The sequence below is a fragment of the Euphorbia lathyris genome, chromosome 7 (genome assembly GCF_963576675.1).
Source record: "Euphorbia lathyris chromosome 7, ddEupLath1.1, whole genome shotgun sequence".
Classification (NCBI taxonomy): Eukaryota; Viridiplantae; Streptophyta; class Magnoliopsida; order Malpighiales; family Euphorbiaceae; genus Euphorbia; species Euphorbia lathyris.
The window spans coordinates 7,017,887-7,034,573 of record NC_088916.1 but is presented as its reverse complement, the minus strand read 5'-3'; the positions used below and the strand labels follow the sequence as shown (position 1 = coordinate 7,034,573).

Sequence of the window (16,687 nt, the reverse complement as noted above, 5' to 3'; positions counted from 1 at the left end):
AAATGCAATTTTCTTTCATTCTTTTATTAGTGAAACAATGAGTTTCAACTAAATGATTAGTTGAAATGATATTCTTTTATTTGAAAAGAAATAAAAAGCAAAATGAAATATCATAAGACCATCTTCAACTTATGGTTGCACGAGTGACTCTTTAATCTAATGAATGGGAGGGGGGTCGTAATATTTTTTCGGCCAAACTTTGACACGTTTAGTCCCCCTGATTCCGCCCCTAGGTAACGAGGGTGTTTGTTTCCTTTTTTTAGCTATTGTCTATTGTTTCGCTTCAAAGAGCCGATAAAACATTGTTTATTATAATCATAGAATACAGTTCCTAATTACTAGTTGAGAGTAAATATCTAATATTTTTATCATCTCCATTTTTATTATCGAACTACCCTTTTCAAGAAATATTGTGCAGGTTACACTCTCTTTGTTAGCTTCCTCCTAAGATTTTCTACTATGATATCATAGTTTCAAGGGGGCATTTTACTTGGAACTCACAACCAATGAGTACGCTCCAATTGAGTAGGTCCCACAATAAAAAAAAGAGATCCAGTCATTATTTTAAATATATATTAAAAAGTGTATTTAAATGGAGCATCTTCGTTAATTATTAGTTTCAAGTATAATACCTACTACTTTTTGAGGAAAGTACTATACCTACTTCCGAGAATGAAGTCCAGATGGCTCAATTGCTAGCAGAAGTCATTTGACCGCTCCTCCTTGGTTTTAGGCCAACAGGAGAGGAGATAAGGAGAGGAGATAACAGCTACAATCTCTAATGCTAGCTCAGGCCTTTAGCAACAAAGGATTCTATCACCACCTGAGTCCTTGATGAGTCGAGGGGGCGGTAAGCATTTCACTCGCTAAGGGATGGGATTAATTCACTTGCATTCTGCTAACTATGACAACATGATATATCACAAATCAATTGCTTAATTGGATAAATATTTTAATGCCTTATATTTAGTACTGCAAAACTGAGACATTTAGAACCCGTTTGGTAAAATGTAATGGGTTTGTAATGGAATGCTCATTACATTGAAAAGTCATTATCATGGTTGGTTGCATATTAAAGTTTTGTTGTAATGGAATGAGAAATCCATAGATTAAATTTTGTTTAACAACTATTGCAATCTCCATTACGTAAAAAAAAATGGTTTGGATTCTCATTACATCCAAAGCATGCAATCTTAATTTCCATGTAATCCTAATTTCTATCTTTAAAGTTTCATGTAACTTCTCATTTGTCAGAAATCTCACTTCTAGTTATTCGCAAAAACTAGAAAAACTGAAAACGAAAAAAAAAAGCAAAAGTGAAAAAAAAAAAATGAGAAAATTGGAAAAATTGGTGAAAATGGAAAACGAAAAAAACGATAAAAATGTAAAAAAATCCTATAAAAACATGGAAAATTGTATACTAATTTCACGTTTTCCACATATTTTTGTTGATTTTAATTATGTAAATAAAATTTTACGAATATATTTAACTAAGCAAACATAATTATTGTAATGGTAATTACATTGTATTATATTTATTTTTATTTGTCAACCAAACATAGTAATGGAATCACTATTTCATTCCATTACATTACAACTTTGATTAAATTACGACTTTGATTACATTATATTGCATTACGACATACCAAACAGAATATAGGCTTGGATTTTTGTTCAAAGAATGGCTGAATATATAATTATTTTGGTTATATACATATTTAGCCATAATAAAATTTAGACTTAATACATCATTTGTACCTTAAACTTGTCCAAAAAGCCTGATTGACCCCTTGAACTTTCAAAGAGTCACGATAGTTCACTGAACTTGCATAAAATGTTCAGTCAACCCTCTGAATTTACGTAAAATGTAATCAATTAATCACTCAGTCGTAAAAAAGTAAGTTAAATGCGGAAGATATGTTGCATGCATCTAAAAAAAAAAGTAAAACGAACAAAGTAGGTATGTAATTCTAATATTAAAGAAGAAAAAGTTTTTAGATGAACAAGAACTTCCTTTTTATTGTGTTTTAATCTATTTTGTAAATTATATAATAACATTCTAAGACACGTGTAACATATCTTCCGCTTTCAACTTATTTTTTTACAACCGAGTGATTAATTAATTACATTTCAGAGGGCTAACTGCAAACAATAAACTTATAAACTTGATATAAACTTATAAACTTGAAACTTTCATATCGATTATATATAAAAACTTAAAACTTAATTAAGTAAAAAGACCCAACACAGTCCAGTAACATTTAAACTCAATTTATCCATCATTTTTACTCAAACATATCTCTACCTTTAAGCTGAAGTTTCATAAGAAATACAAATCATGAAGTTTGTGGAGCTTATATAACACAAACCTAACATATATATAAAGCTACAGTAAAAGATAAAATAGGATGAATTTCTTTCACTTCTTCTTTCTTCTTCTGCGCATTCCTTTCTTATTCTTCTTCGTCTAATGAACCTATAGGCACGAGACTTTCAGTACAAAAAAATATGTCAGATGTATACGAAGGAATATTACTCTTCATTACAATCTCTTGGAGAGTTTTCTCTTCGAAATCATATGAACACAACTTCCCATTTGAAAAAAGAAAAGCCTTGTCTCCTTTCTTTGAATATGTAACTTTCCCTTCTACAAAACAGTCAAATGCTTCCACAGATAATTGTTGTCCTGTAACAGAATATAATTTAGTCCAAGTAAACGCAACTCCATCCTTCTTCCTCGCATATATATCAACACACTCTTCCGAACTCTCACTAAAAAAACTGATAGAAATGCACCCTCCCAAAACATGCAAATGGATAGGAATTCCTTCAGTTTGGAAAGCAAGCTTGTGTACTATAGAAAATGTCTCTTTTGCAACATCAAATGCTACAATTTCATATTTATATTCATCTCTAACATCGCATTCAAAATGCAAAGCACCATCCACAAAGCAATCTCTATTGCCACCAATTCTAAGACAATTGTACCCAACGTAAGGAAAATCCTGAATCCTTCTCCAACAACTCGACCTCAATTCAAATATCCAAACCTGGGGGGGGAACCCGTGCCTCCGATATAATAACTACAACCTTGAAATCTTCTGTGGTAGAGTCATAACCCAAAGCAAAACTGAGATAGCCAGCGTGCTTAGCAGGGAAATCCAGAAGTATCCTATACTCTCTGGTGGATGGATTCCATAAAGAAAGTTTGTGTAAGTACAAGAGAACCAAACCATTGCAATAAGAAAAGAGCAAGCTGTATGGTCTGTATTCATATGATTTATTGAGCACCAACTCTTGTTGGAAGTCTTCATTGTAATTTAAAGCATGAATTGCACGGCCATTATTACCCGTCCGATGTTCTCCTAGGTCAATCAACTTGTGATGGATCCTATTTTCGGAAGATCTTTTAAAATGAGAATTGATGAAAGATTGGCTTTTGATGATGGCACAAAACGATTTACAAACACATCTAAAACGAAGAAGAGACTTCACTGGCAACCAAAGAAGAATTTCGTTGATCAAATCCTACGGAAGATTAGCCATAGCTAGGCAGAGCAATCACCTCAATTTGATGAGTTCTTGTTCAACTACAGAGTTTCAAAATTAGCAAAATATAGTTTTCCCTAAGCCCTAGACCTAATAATCAGCCCTTCACTCATCTCCTCTCCTCCGAGTGACTGACTGACCGTAGCCCAACCACCCTTCTCTGCTAAACTTTTTTGCATCCCAGATATGAATTTCTGGTTTATTCGATACAAATTCTCATGATATACATAGCGAAAACAATGTATACAAAATCAATTCCTAAAATTATGTATACTAACCAAAAGAGGGGACTATGCGCTCTTCCAATCACTAAATTATCTAAAATACCAAATGAACTCTACTTAAATTTTTAAACCCTAACTGTAATCGAAAACAAAATTGAACGGGTTTTAAGAATTTAGTGTGTATTAACCCAGAAGATCGACCAAAGTAATCGATAAAATTATCGGAAAAAGAAAGAAATCTGAAGACGTACCTCGTCAGTCGCCACCGCCGGGAGAGTAATTTCTGAAGATCTTTTGAAATGGGTTGAATTTACACAGAAATTCAAAGGGTTGTGTTCTGTAAATATAGGACAACTTTTTGCTTCTATAGCAAATCAAAACTCGCCGTTTTGGTGGGCAACATGACAAGGATGATATATCTAAAAGCCCTAATACACAAATAACCCCTTTGAACTTGTCCAAGGGTTGCCACTCCCCCCTCCAATTTTCAATTGTAACAACTTATCCCTCAAACTTGTCCAATTGTAAAACATAACCCCTCAAACTTGTTCAATTGTAAAACAGAACCTCAAATTGCCGACACGGACTGCAATTGAAGAAATACGTGAAATACAAAAACTGCAAACGCTCGTGGAATGTGATAATCAGATCTTTAGACCCAAAAAAATCAGTATTTAAGTAACCAAATCCTCAATTCTTCAACTTATTCTTCTTCTTTTTGTTATTGCTATTCGTTTTTTAGTGATTTCTTGATTCAAAGTTTTGGGATATTATGTGGGTGAAAATGTGTTTATGTGGAGAAATAGCTCCATTGAATATTTCATAGCGTGATACGAATACGGCGAAACATTTGTACGGTTGCTTTCAAGTACGGGTAAAAAAATCTCAATTTGGGATTATGTTTTATAATTGGACAAGTTTGAGGGTTATATTTATAATTGGACAAATTTGAAGGGTAAGTTGTTACAATTGAAAGTTGAGGGGGACAGTTGCAACATTTGGACAAATTCGGGTGGTTATTTGTGTATTAGGCCTATCTAATTCTATTATTTTTTATTTCTATTAAAGGTATTTTTTTTTTCAACCTTTTTAACATGATTCATAGTTTTAACATGACTAAAGTAGAAACAATGGGTGACTAACCTAACCAGTTAACATAACAGCTGCTCCACTCACGGTTTTCAATTTAACTTCCAAACAAATACCACATGCCGCTTTTAAGCATGGTTCATAGTTTTAACATGACTAAAGTAGAAACAGTGGGTGGTTAGGCTAACCTAACTAACTAAGTTATAACCATAATAAATGAGTAATAAGTAATAGACGAATTATTTATAAGCATTTTGTTTATTTATTTACGAATTTTACTTGTGAGCTTGTTTATGTACACGATTAAAGAGCTATTTACGAGTAAATTTCACAAATATAATTAACAATTTACTCACAAACAATTCATGGTCAGATAATTTTTTTAATTAACCAAGTCCAAAGAGGATTTTGGACTCGAAACAAGCTCGAAGCTCGGCTCGGCTCAGCTTATCAAATCTAACTAGGGCTGTAATCGAACCGAACCGAGTTTTGGCATGTTCAAGCTCAACTTGCTATAAAATTATCAAGCTCGAGCCCAAGCCGAGCTTTGGCTTGCTAGAGCTCGGCTCAGCTTATCAGAAAATAAACGAGCTCGAGCTGAGCTTCGAGCTTGTTTCGAGCTCAAAATCCTTTTTGAACTTTGTTCATTAAGAAAATTATCTAGCCATGAATTATTTAGATTAAATCGTTAATTATATTTATGAAATTTGCTCGCAAATAGCTCTTTAATTGTGTACATAAACAAACTCACAAGCAAAGTTCGTAAATAAATAAAAAAGATTCTTACAAATAGTTCGTCTATTTCTCATTTATTATGTTTGGGATAATTAATTTATTAGTCCTTATTTTTTGACAAAATACACTGTTTAGTCCCTATATTTTCAAAAACACATGATAAAGTCTCTAACCTTTTTCTCGATGAACTGTTTAGTCCCTAACGTTTTTCTTAGTGAATTGTTTAGTCCCTATCGTTAGACTCTCATGAAGATTCTGTTAGTCAATTTGGATTGGAGTCAAAATCTATTTAAAATAAAAATGTAATGTCTTAACTACCCTTTATTTTCCTCTCCTTTAGACTCAACTGCATCTGAAATCAACTTTGAGTGTTCTTCTTTTTTATTTTCTTCTTAATCTTTCTAAATTGGATTTCCTCTTCTGAAATTTGAAGGTAAATAATAAAGGGTAATTTAGTCATTTTTGAATTCATAAATGGTAAAAAATCTAACAAACAGACGGAATGACTAAACAGTTCACTAAAAAAAAGGTTAGGGATCTTACCGTGTGTTTTTTAAAACACATGGACTAAACAGTGTGTTTTGTCAAAATATAAGGACTAATAAATTAATTACTCTTATGTTTGTGAACGAACTCATCTAATAACAAATGAAATAATATTAAGTTTGGATATTTGTGAACTAACACAAAACTATATAGTTTTCTACAAAACGAAAATTTGTTCATAAATATTTTAATCGAGCCTGCTCGCAAGCTTTCGAGCCGAACTTTGATCTGTTCAAGCTCAGCTCGTTTACGAACCGAACCAGCAAATCGTGCTCACGAGCGGCTGGTTTACAAATCGAACCAAACTTTTATCCAATCAGCCACCGAGCCACTCATGAGCGGCTCGGCTCATTTACAGCCCTAAACCTAACTAGTTAAGCATATTGTTTATTTATTGACGTACTTTACTTGTTAGCTTGTTTATGTACACAATTAAAGAGTTATTTACGAACAAACTTCACAAATATAATTAACGATTTACTCACAAACAATTCATAGTTAGATAATTTTCTTAATGAACCAAGTCCAAAGAGGAAGAAAAAACTCAACTCAAACTCGTTGAGCAAGAAAAAACTCAACTCAAACTCGAACTCGTTAATTTTATAACGAACCGAACTTGAACAGGTCAAAGCTCGGTTCAGCTCGATTACAGCCCTAACTCGACTTACAAACCAGCAACCAAAATAAATAGATTTTGACCACCCACGGTTTTAACTTCCAAACAAACAAAAACCACATGTCACCCGCATCTTGTATTATACATATACTACCATACTACTGTATGTATATATATTAAAGTTTTTCATTTCTTTCCCTCTCAAATTAAATTGCATTTACTTTAATGGCCTCTCTTCTACTTCTATTCTCTGCTCTTATTCGCCCCAATAATAACCCTCCTCCTCATCTTTTCATTTCTTCTTCTTCTTCTTCTTCTTCTACCATTACTGACTCTCAATTTACCTCCGCCGTATCTAAATACTCCGATCAGCAAGATATAGAGGAGCTGGAGCCGGAGTTCTGTGTGGATGTGTCTGATCTTGCTTTCAATTAGAATCTCTAATCTCAAAATTATATATGGCAATATAAGATGACCGGAAAATTATATATGGCAATATAAGATGACCGGAAAATTATATATGGCAATATAAGATGACCAGGTGAAACCCGGTGCAGGCGGCTGAAGGAATATCGGAAATGCAGCTCCGGAAGTTGCCTAATCACCGGACTCGCTTTAACGATTGGTATTCTGAAGTTGTTTTGTTTTCACTTTTCAACCATTTCTTTTTCTTTTTGGATCATTGTTTTGTGTATAAACATGCTATGTTTTATGGTCTATCAAATGTTCATTCATATTTCATATTAGTATTCAAGATTTTTTTTTTTTTTAATGAAACTTCGTTAATGGGTCACATTTGGGCAAAAAATAGTTATTACATCCTCTAAACATCTGGATAAAGAATCAAATATGACTATTGGCAAAACGAGATTCCCTTGCAAGAATGTGAGCAATCTCATTTGCCTATCGCTGCGAGAAAGTGATAGAGAATAAGCCACGAGAAAAAAGAATAGAACGACACCGACCAATAACGTCTCCAAGTTCAGAAACATCCAAATCCCAAGAGAAAACCGCATCCACCACCATTTTAGAGTCGGACACAAAGGTCATCTCATGGTATCCGCTTACCACCGACCATTCTAATGCTTCCAGGAGATTCAGATGGTCGTTTTGTGGCTTTGGCATCCTCCTGCCACGGGCCAATTCATGTGTAACGTTGATGCCACAAAACGACCACAGAGGTAATCCTTCAATCCTCCGAATCCTCCCAGCCACAAAACGACCATCTGAATCTCTAATAACTGCACTAATACCTGCCTGCCCCGAATCAAGAAAAGTAGCAGCATCAACGTTACACATGAACTTGCCCGCAGCAGGAGGATGCCAAAGTGGACAAGACGATAAGTACCCGATTTCAGCCTCTTTGCACGCACCCAATCCGACAATAAGTACTCTAGTTACTCTCTAAAATTTGGAGTAAATTTGGAGTAGATGATTACATGGAGTGTTTGCATTTTTTTTGCAAAAGCCTAATGACTGTAATTTCTCTGTTAGGCCCCCTCAGATTATAAATTCTTACTATCTGCTGCAATAAAATAGCTTTAAATATATAAATGTCAAAAAATAAAAAAGATTATATTAAGAATTTAAATATATAAATGTCTACAAATAAAAAAGATTATATTAAGAATTTAAAGACTTTCTTCGCCCAACTCAGTCTCTCTGCTACTAAACATGGGTTTGGGTTTTCACTGAATATGCAATTTATTCAACAACGTTGAAGAAAAATGTCCTCTACTTGTGCATGATGTCAAAAACTAAAACCACATATTTATCTAATTTTACATAAATAAAACTGCAATAACAAGATAAATATCAGGAATATCTTCGCTTCTCCAAGACCCTTCTTCCTCTTTCTTCTTTGTCTTACGAACCTAGAGACACGAGACTTTCAGTATAAGAAAATAAATCCAAATTTTTAGTATTTATAGTTACAATCTCTTGGAGACTTTTCTCTTTAAAATCATACGAACACAACTTCCCATTTGAAGAAAGAAAAACCTTATCTCCTTCCTTTGAATACGCAATCCTCCCATCTACAAAACAGTAGAATGTTTTCTCCGAAAATTGTTGTCTTGTAACAAAATATAACCTAGTCCAAGTAAACGCAACTCCATCCTTCTTCCTCACATACATATCAATCCGCCCTTTTATAGTCAAATTCCAAACGCTGACAGAAAGGCACCCTCCAAAGACATGCAAACGGTAAGGAAGTCCTTCGGTTTGTTGAACAGCCTCATGTACTAAGGAAAATGTCTCTTTTTCAACATCAAATGCTACAATTATATATGGTTTACCATAGCATATAAAATGCAGAGCACCATCCACAAAGCAATCTCCATTGCCACCAGGTTTAATACAATTGTACCCAACGAAAGGAAAATCCTGAATCCTTCTCCAACGACTTGACCTCAATTCAAAAACCCAAACCTGGGGAGAATCAAATTGCTTTGATATAATTACTACAGCCTTGAAATCATCTGTAGTAGAGTCATAACCCAAAGCAAAACTGAGATTCTGAGTTTGAATGTGCTCCACAGGGAAAGCCGGAAGTATCCTGTACTCTCTGGTGGATGGATTCCATAAAGAAAGTTTGTCTATCCACAAGAGAACCAAACCATTGCAACAAGAAAAGAACAAGTGGAATGACCCGGATGGAAATAATTTATCAAGCACCAACTCTTGTTGAAAGTCATCATTGAAATCTAAAGCATGAATTGTCTGGATACCATTATCCGTCCTATGTTCTCCTAGCTCAATTAACTTGTGATTGATCCTATTTTCGGAAGATCTTTTAAAATGAGAATTGATGAAAGATTGGCTTTCAGTGATGGCACAGAACGATCTACAAACACATCTAAAGCGAAGAAGAGACCTCACTGGCAACCAAAGAAGAATTTCGTTGATCAATTCCTGCGGAAGATTATCCATATCCTAATAGCCACTGCAATTTGGTGAGTTCTTGTTCAACTACAGAGATACAAAAGCAATCAACTACAGATGAATGTCTGGTTTCTTCCGTACAAATTCTCATGATATACATAGCAAAAACAATATATACAAAATCAATCCCTAAAATTATATATACTAACCAACACAGGAAGATGAACTTGTGACTGTGCGTTCTTCCAATTACTAAATCATCTAATTAAAATTTTAAACCCTAACTCTAACAAAATCGAACGAGTTTTATGAAAATTTTGTTTCATCGACAAAAGAAGTCACCTCAAATTGATGAGTGCTTGTTCAACTATAGAGATTCAAAAACAATCAACTACAGATGAATTGATTGTTCGACAACATAGCAAAAACAATATATACAAAATCAATTCCTAAAATTATATACACAACTAAAACAGGAAGATGAACTCTAATTAAAATTTAAAACCCTAACTCTAACAAAATCGGACGGGTTTGTTGCAATTTAGTGTGTAATGATCCAAAATATCGACAAAAGTAATTGATAAAATTACCGGAACAGGAAATAAATGGAGAGCTGGAAGAGTAGAGAGCTCTGCTTACCAACGTCGTCGGCCGTCGGCCGTCAGCCGTCACAGCATCTGCAACAAGGAGGAGACGGAGGAGCCTATTTCCTGAATATCTTTTCAAAGGCTGTCGTGTTATGCAAATATATATAGGGCAACGTTCTCCTTATGAAAACTCGTCGTTTTGGTTTCTATTTTTTTTCTATAAAACTAATTTTATTTAAGATGAAGTTTAGGTATTTATATGAAACTTAAACTCAACATTGGATCACATTGATTATCATACTAACAAGTATCACTAAGCTTGAATTTTGCAAGAATTTTGACTTTCTAAAGAGAGAATTAAAATTTGATTTTAATAAAAAGAATTAACGGTTGACTTTTTCTTTAGAATCGAATCAAGGTTTACAATTGATATTTATTAAATAAAAAAATTGCAAATATAAATCGCGTGGCCTAAAAGTTTGTCAAATTTGTCAAGTTTTGCCAACTCGGAGAAAACTTCAATTTGAGCTAAACTGACTTGATTGCCAACTTCGGGGCTATTTTGACCTTTAATTCATTTTAAATCACAAATTCAAACATGTGCTTGTGTTAGAAATTGACAGACGTAAAAAATTAATGAATTATAAATGAATTAAGGGTCAATTTGGTATCTACAGTTTATAAGGCATGTTAAGTTTAGTCAAACCAAAGTTTAGATATCAACATAGTCTTTAAGTTGTCTATATTTAACAAATTAGTCCAAATTTAACAAATTTTTAAGTGTTGAGATTGGTTGCGCCGTTATTGGTGGTATCCAATAGAGTTGTTGTAATGCTGTTAAGTTCTATAAATTGGTTTATAGAAGTCTTTTTCTTTGCATTTTCACTTATCTTTCTTATCGGAATCTCCCCTCCTTTTTACTAAACCATTGAGAACCCGAGATAGTTTACCGAGCAAATGCAAACCCCTTCGGGCCAGCCTTTTTACAATCTACCTTATTATAGGACAATTAAGGGATTGTATAAAAACCAAAGAAAAACTTACATGATTGTATAAAATCTTGTTGTATGAACTGTGGGTTGGATTGATTGTTGTAGTATTCGTAGTCGTTCTGTAGATTGTTTTGTTCTTTAGAGAGAGAAAATTTGGAAGTTATATGTTAAAATATGCTAGTTTTGGTCATTTATTTAAAAAGAGCTACAAATGTAAACTAGCCCCTTAAAAGGTGCTAGTTTAGTAATTCTCCATTAAAGGATTGTAAAACGAACCTAAAAGCATATTAATGAATAAATGAAGGATGTTGCACGTAACAACTTCTTTGAAATTTTCTATGATGGAAGCCAAGGGAAATACCACCAAGAGAAGATGTGAGGGCGCAACTTCACCGACTAGGTAATAGTAGCATCCCGATATAAACTGAACATGTCTTCCAACTTCAGTGACCAAATTGACCCTTAATTCAGTTACATACTGATTCAGAATATCTCAAGGCCCAAACAGGCCCCAAAGGCCCAAGAAGAAAGGCCCATTAAGCTATCTCAGCTCACTATAAATATCCCCAACAGATGGAAGAAAGGGGCATTCTCACACTCACTACTAAATCGGGTAACCCCTAAGCTCTTCGAATATTTCCTTTAGTAGTCTTCTCGAACGTCTAACTGTCTTGATCGTGGGAGTGTTCACAGGGACCGCTCCCCGCACAGAGACGAGAACGAAGAACCGCGAGGATCCTCGGAGGCAGCCCGAATCACTGTAGGACATTCCCTAATTATTTGGTGCGGTGAACGTCGACTACAAGTGATTTTCAAAGTGTTCAGCAAGATGTAGACGCCAACTGAGTCCACTCCGACCGGAGTACAAAACGCCGCGGCCACTAGTTCCATGACCAGCGAAGCACGTCCCACGCTGTCCACCCCAATTTCTCCTAGGAACCTGGCTCCGCTGATGAAGGAAGTGGATCCCGAGGAGGAAGGAGCGTACAACACCTCGTAACTCCTCAGCGCCATACGAGGTTTTCAGACAACTCAAGCCATTCACACGGCGGTTCAGATGAAGGTCATGGAGCAGCAACGATGGAGCTGAGGTGTCACTTCCTCCTTTTTTATTATTAAAAAATATAATATATTAACTTTAGTTATATTATTATATTTATTTATAAAAAGATTATTTTATCCGTACTATATTTAAGTGTTCTACAGAATTTAAATTAATCCCTAAAATCTCTCCAATTCTCTGCATATCTATATCTAAAAGTTCTACATAATTTAAATTAATCTCTAAAATCACTCTAATTATATGCATATCTATATATAATATAAAACAGTAATTATGGAGCTGATGTGTCACTTTATTATTTTTTACTGATAAAAAATATAATATAATATATAAGATATATTAATTTTAATTATATTATTATATTTATCTATAAAAAGATTATTTAAATTAAATGTGAAAATAAAATAATAATATTTAATTTATATAGCACCTTTATCTCATTAATTGTAATTATTAAATTATATTTTTGTTACTATTTATATATTAAGATGAATCCGTGCATCGCACGGGTCAAAAACTAGTATATTTTTAGGGTGTTGTTAAACCCAGCCCCAAATTCCCACCCCTAGCCCCGTAAAAGGACGAAAATGCCCTTTCATGGGTTTTGGGAGGGGAATTTCTATTTTTTTTTGCCAATCCGACACGTGGGCGTGTGGATATCACGCCTCACCGCGTGGTCGGACGTGATATACACACGCCTCACCGCGTGGTCGGACGTGATAGCCCCACGCCTCATCGCAAGGTCGGGTAGTTGGCTATCACGTCCGACAACGCGGTGAGGCGTGTGTATATCACGTCCGATCACGCGGTGAACCATGATATCCACACGCCCGCGTGTCGGATTGGCAAAAAAATTAGTTTTTTAACCCCGTAAATAGTTCGTTAAACCCATAAATAGTTCGTTAAACCCGTAAATAGGCCGTTAAACCCGTAACTACAGAATTGTACGTAACAAATAAAATTTAAAAACATAAAAATTAAAATAAACATAAACATTTATAAACGTAAAAGAGTAAAACAAAAAGTGTTAAAATGTATGAATTTCTACAACAAAAATTCAACTCGCCCGACGCCACGTATCCATAAACTCATCCATCTCTCTCTTAATGCGTGGAACATCCTCGTCAGATCGGTGGGTAGCCGATAGTTGGGTGACACGCCACAACCAGCTAACCCACTGCAAAAAAAAAATTAATAAATAAATATTAACAATTAAACACATATAAACTAATACTAAATAATAATATTAAATAATAATAAACTTACAAATTCGCTGTTGGCGCGAGCATGCTGTACCGGTCCAGCCTGTGGTGCATGAAGGAGATGGGGATGCGAATGTCGCCTATACCAGTTCATATAAGCAGGCTCACAGGCAGTGGGATCGTATCCAACGGGTCGGCATCTCTTCCGATCAATGCCCCGAGCCAATGGAAATCTCCGCCATATATCCTCAACTGTGACTAAGGAATGCGTGAGCTTATACACTATAGATCTCCATGGTCGTACTGCTTTATCAGGTCTAATACGCTCACCTGGGATAGGCTGAGTATATCCGACCTGTTGCAGCGCTCGATCGGGCATATACGGCTCGACGATGTCTTACACCGTATCCAACCGGTGTAGGACACTCGAAGCCGATCATCATCGGGCACAAGACCATAAGGCAACCATGTCACCTGGAAAAAAGTAATAATCAATAAAAAAAAAATAATATACTATAAATAATACTTAAATTAATTCTAAAATTTTATAAAATACCCCTGCCGCCGTCATACGGTCCAACTACCCGCGAAAGGTATCTAGTCGGGCGGTCGTCTTGCCTGGTACCCCGACCTCCCATCTCAGTGCACGGGCATGGTCAGCTGGGATCAAGTGAGCTCCTCTATGCGGCCGGAACACCGGAAAATACTCGTATATCCATGCCTGCAGTAGGGTCAAACATCCGCATATACCTGAACAGTCTCCTCTGCTCGCTATCCCCGGATGCCGGTACAACATGGCTAGTGTAGCAGACCCCCATGATAGTCCAGTTGCCCCCTGACACCGCTGTAAACCTCAGCAAGATGGGCCGGCCTAATCCTATCTCCACTCTTGTCAACAAACAGAGTGGATCCAAGCATAAGCCACATCCACGCTGTGGCCCGAGTAGCGTCATCCCTACCCTCGGTCAGAAGCCCCTGTACAGCCCCAACAAATACACCTCCACCACCCCATAAATGTCGGGTCGGCAACAGAAGCTCAGCCTGACTCACCCCAAACATCATCATGCACATGGCATGAAGCCCGTCAGTAGGGGGAGACTCGGACACCATCGGACCGTCGATCGGGATCCGAAAAATCTGGCACACATCATGCAGCTGGATAGTCATCTCCCCGAACGGCATGTGGAAGGAGTTCGTATCGGGCTGCCACCGCTCCACGAACATAGTCAACAGCGGAGTGTCGAGGTTCTTGAACATGACATGTGGAAGGTGAGACAAACCAGTCCTCTCGATCATCTCCCTCAGCTGTAAAATGACACATATACAATTTATACAATTACTGAATGTTTTTTTATGTTTATAGTTAAAAATACAAATTACAATAAATGTTGACACACTATATTATGCTTACCTCGGGTGACGCACCAGAAAACCACTGACACAAATCTTGGGATGCTGTTAATCTGTTGTAGCATGTCAGAAACGACTGAATCTCTCCTCCCAACATCCGTGAGGCAACATGTTCTAGAAAACTAGGAATCACGTAACCATCAACGGGACCACCATCAACCGGTGCAGTAACTACCCAGCTCTCGTCCTCACTAGCTTTGGGCCGTTTGCTTGTCCCTGAAAATTATAAAATTATATTAAAATATCCTAAAAAATACTAAAATATACTAAAATTATACAAAAATATACTAAAATTATACTAAATTATACTAAAATTATACTAAATTATACTAAAAATTATACTAAAATATACCAAATTATAGTAAAATTATACTAAAATATACCTAAATTATACTAAAATTATACTAAAATATACCTAAAATATACTAAATTATACTAAAATTATATTAAAATTATAAATTATACTAAAATTATACTAAAATATACATAAATTATACTAAAATTATGCTAAAATAATAAATTATAATAAAGTTATACTAAAATATACCTAAATTATACTAAAATTATACTAAAGTTATACTAAAATTATAAAGTTATACTAAAATATACCTAAAATAATAAATTATACTAAAGTTATACTAAAATAATAAATTATACTAAAATTATACTAAAATATACCTAAATTATATTAAAGTTATACTAAAGTTATACTAAAATTATACTAAAATAATAAATTATACTAAAATTATATTAAAATATACCTAAATTATATTAAAGTTATACTAAAGTTATACTAAAATATACCTAAAATATACTAAAGTTATACTAAAATTATAAATATACTAAAATTATACTAAAATTATAAAAAATACCTGTACTCGCAAAACGACCTCCTACGCGCTGGGTCGGCTGCTCATCGCTCTCCTCAACCTCGCGATCATGTGCAACTGCAGACTGTCGCACTGCCCGGGCTGCCACATCCAGGTAGTCCTGAAAAGAATCGCTATCAGGCTCTTTGTCATCAAAATCGGTCGCCCCCTCCGATCCATCAATATCGGGCTGCTCCACAATCGATCCTCTCCTCAACTGGTCCGTCGCAGCCCCTCTCCGCCTACGACCGGAAATATCAATACCACACAATCTCGTATGCCGCGGTGTATCATCCTCGCCGTCCATATCTAGACGACGAGCAGATGACGGGATGGATTTCCCACCCCTAGTAGGCCGCTCCGTCTACAAAATAAAAAATTACACTAAATTAATAAAATTGTAAATAATGTAAATTATACTAAATTTATAAAATTATGCTAAAATACTGCTAAATTAATACAATTGATAATAATAAATTACACTAAATTAATAAAATTATAATAAATTATACTCAATTTATACTAAATTATACTAAATTTATAAAATTACCCTAAATTAATAAAATTGTAAAAATCATGCTAATATTATACTAAATTTATACTAAAATGGGTTAAGGTGCAAAAATACCCCTAACGTTTTGGGTCAGGAGCAATTTTACCCCTAACGTCTAAAATGGTGCAATTTTGCCCCTAACGTTTGTAGCCAAGAGCAATTTTACCCCTAACGTTGGTAATTTGGGTCAATTTCAGATATTATTATAAAACACATATATTTTTATTCATTATTTTGCACCAATTTCATATCAATTCATCCTAAAAAAAGAATTTCATGTTTTTTTGTAATTTAATAATAGAATTGGAGATTAATATTTACAAATTCGGTGAATTTTTTGAATTTTTTTTTTTATCTAATTCATACAAA

General features: G+C 34.8%; 1 protein-coding gene and 1 long non-coding RNA gene across 4 annotated transcripts; both read right to left on the bottom strand.

Moving 5' to 3' along the window:
• Nucleotides 1-2,249: 2,249 nt before the first annotated feature.
• On the bottom strand, nt 2,250-4,153 carry LOC136201450 (uncharacterized). Its single transcript, XR_010673842.1, has 2 exons — nt 4,025-4,153; nt 2,250-3,181 (listed from the first exon to the last, which is right to left on the bottom strand). It is a non-coding gene; the product is annotated as an uncharacterized lncRNA (long non-coding RNA).
• Nucleotides 4,154-8,313: 4,160 nt separating this feature from the next.
• Nucleotides 8,314-10,424, bottom strand: LOC136201318 (F-box protein CPR1-like). Of its 3 annotated transcripts, none has more exons than XM_065991969.1 (2): nt 10,282-10,424; nt 8,314-9,693 (listed from the first exon to the last, which is right to left on the bottom strand). In XM_065991969.1, exon 2 carries the CDS (start codon nt 9,688-9,690, stop codon nt 8,626-8,628), a length of 1,065 nt encoding a protein of 354 aa, XP_065848041.1. In that variant the 5' UTR covers nt 9,691-9,693; nt 10,282-10,424; the 3' UTR covers nt 8,314-8,625. The 3 variants fall into 3 exon arrangements, with proteins under 3 accessions (XP_065848041.1, XP_065848038.1, XP_065848040.1); XM_065991966.1 differs by having other exon boundaries at nt 8,314-9,729; nt 10,282-10,393; XM_065991968.1 differs by having other exon boundaries at nt 8,314-9,703; nt 10,282-10,390.
• Nucleotides 10,425-16,687: the final 6,263 nt, after the last annotated feature.

Bases quoted from the DNA above. Each gene is read 5' to 3' on its own strand.
- LOC136201318 (XM_065991969.1), bottom strand. From the start codon at position 9,690: ATGGATAATCTTCCGCAGGAATTGATCAACGAAATTCTTCTTTGGTTG.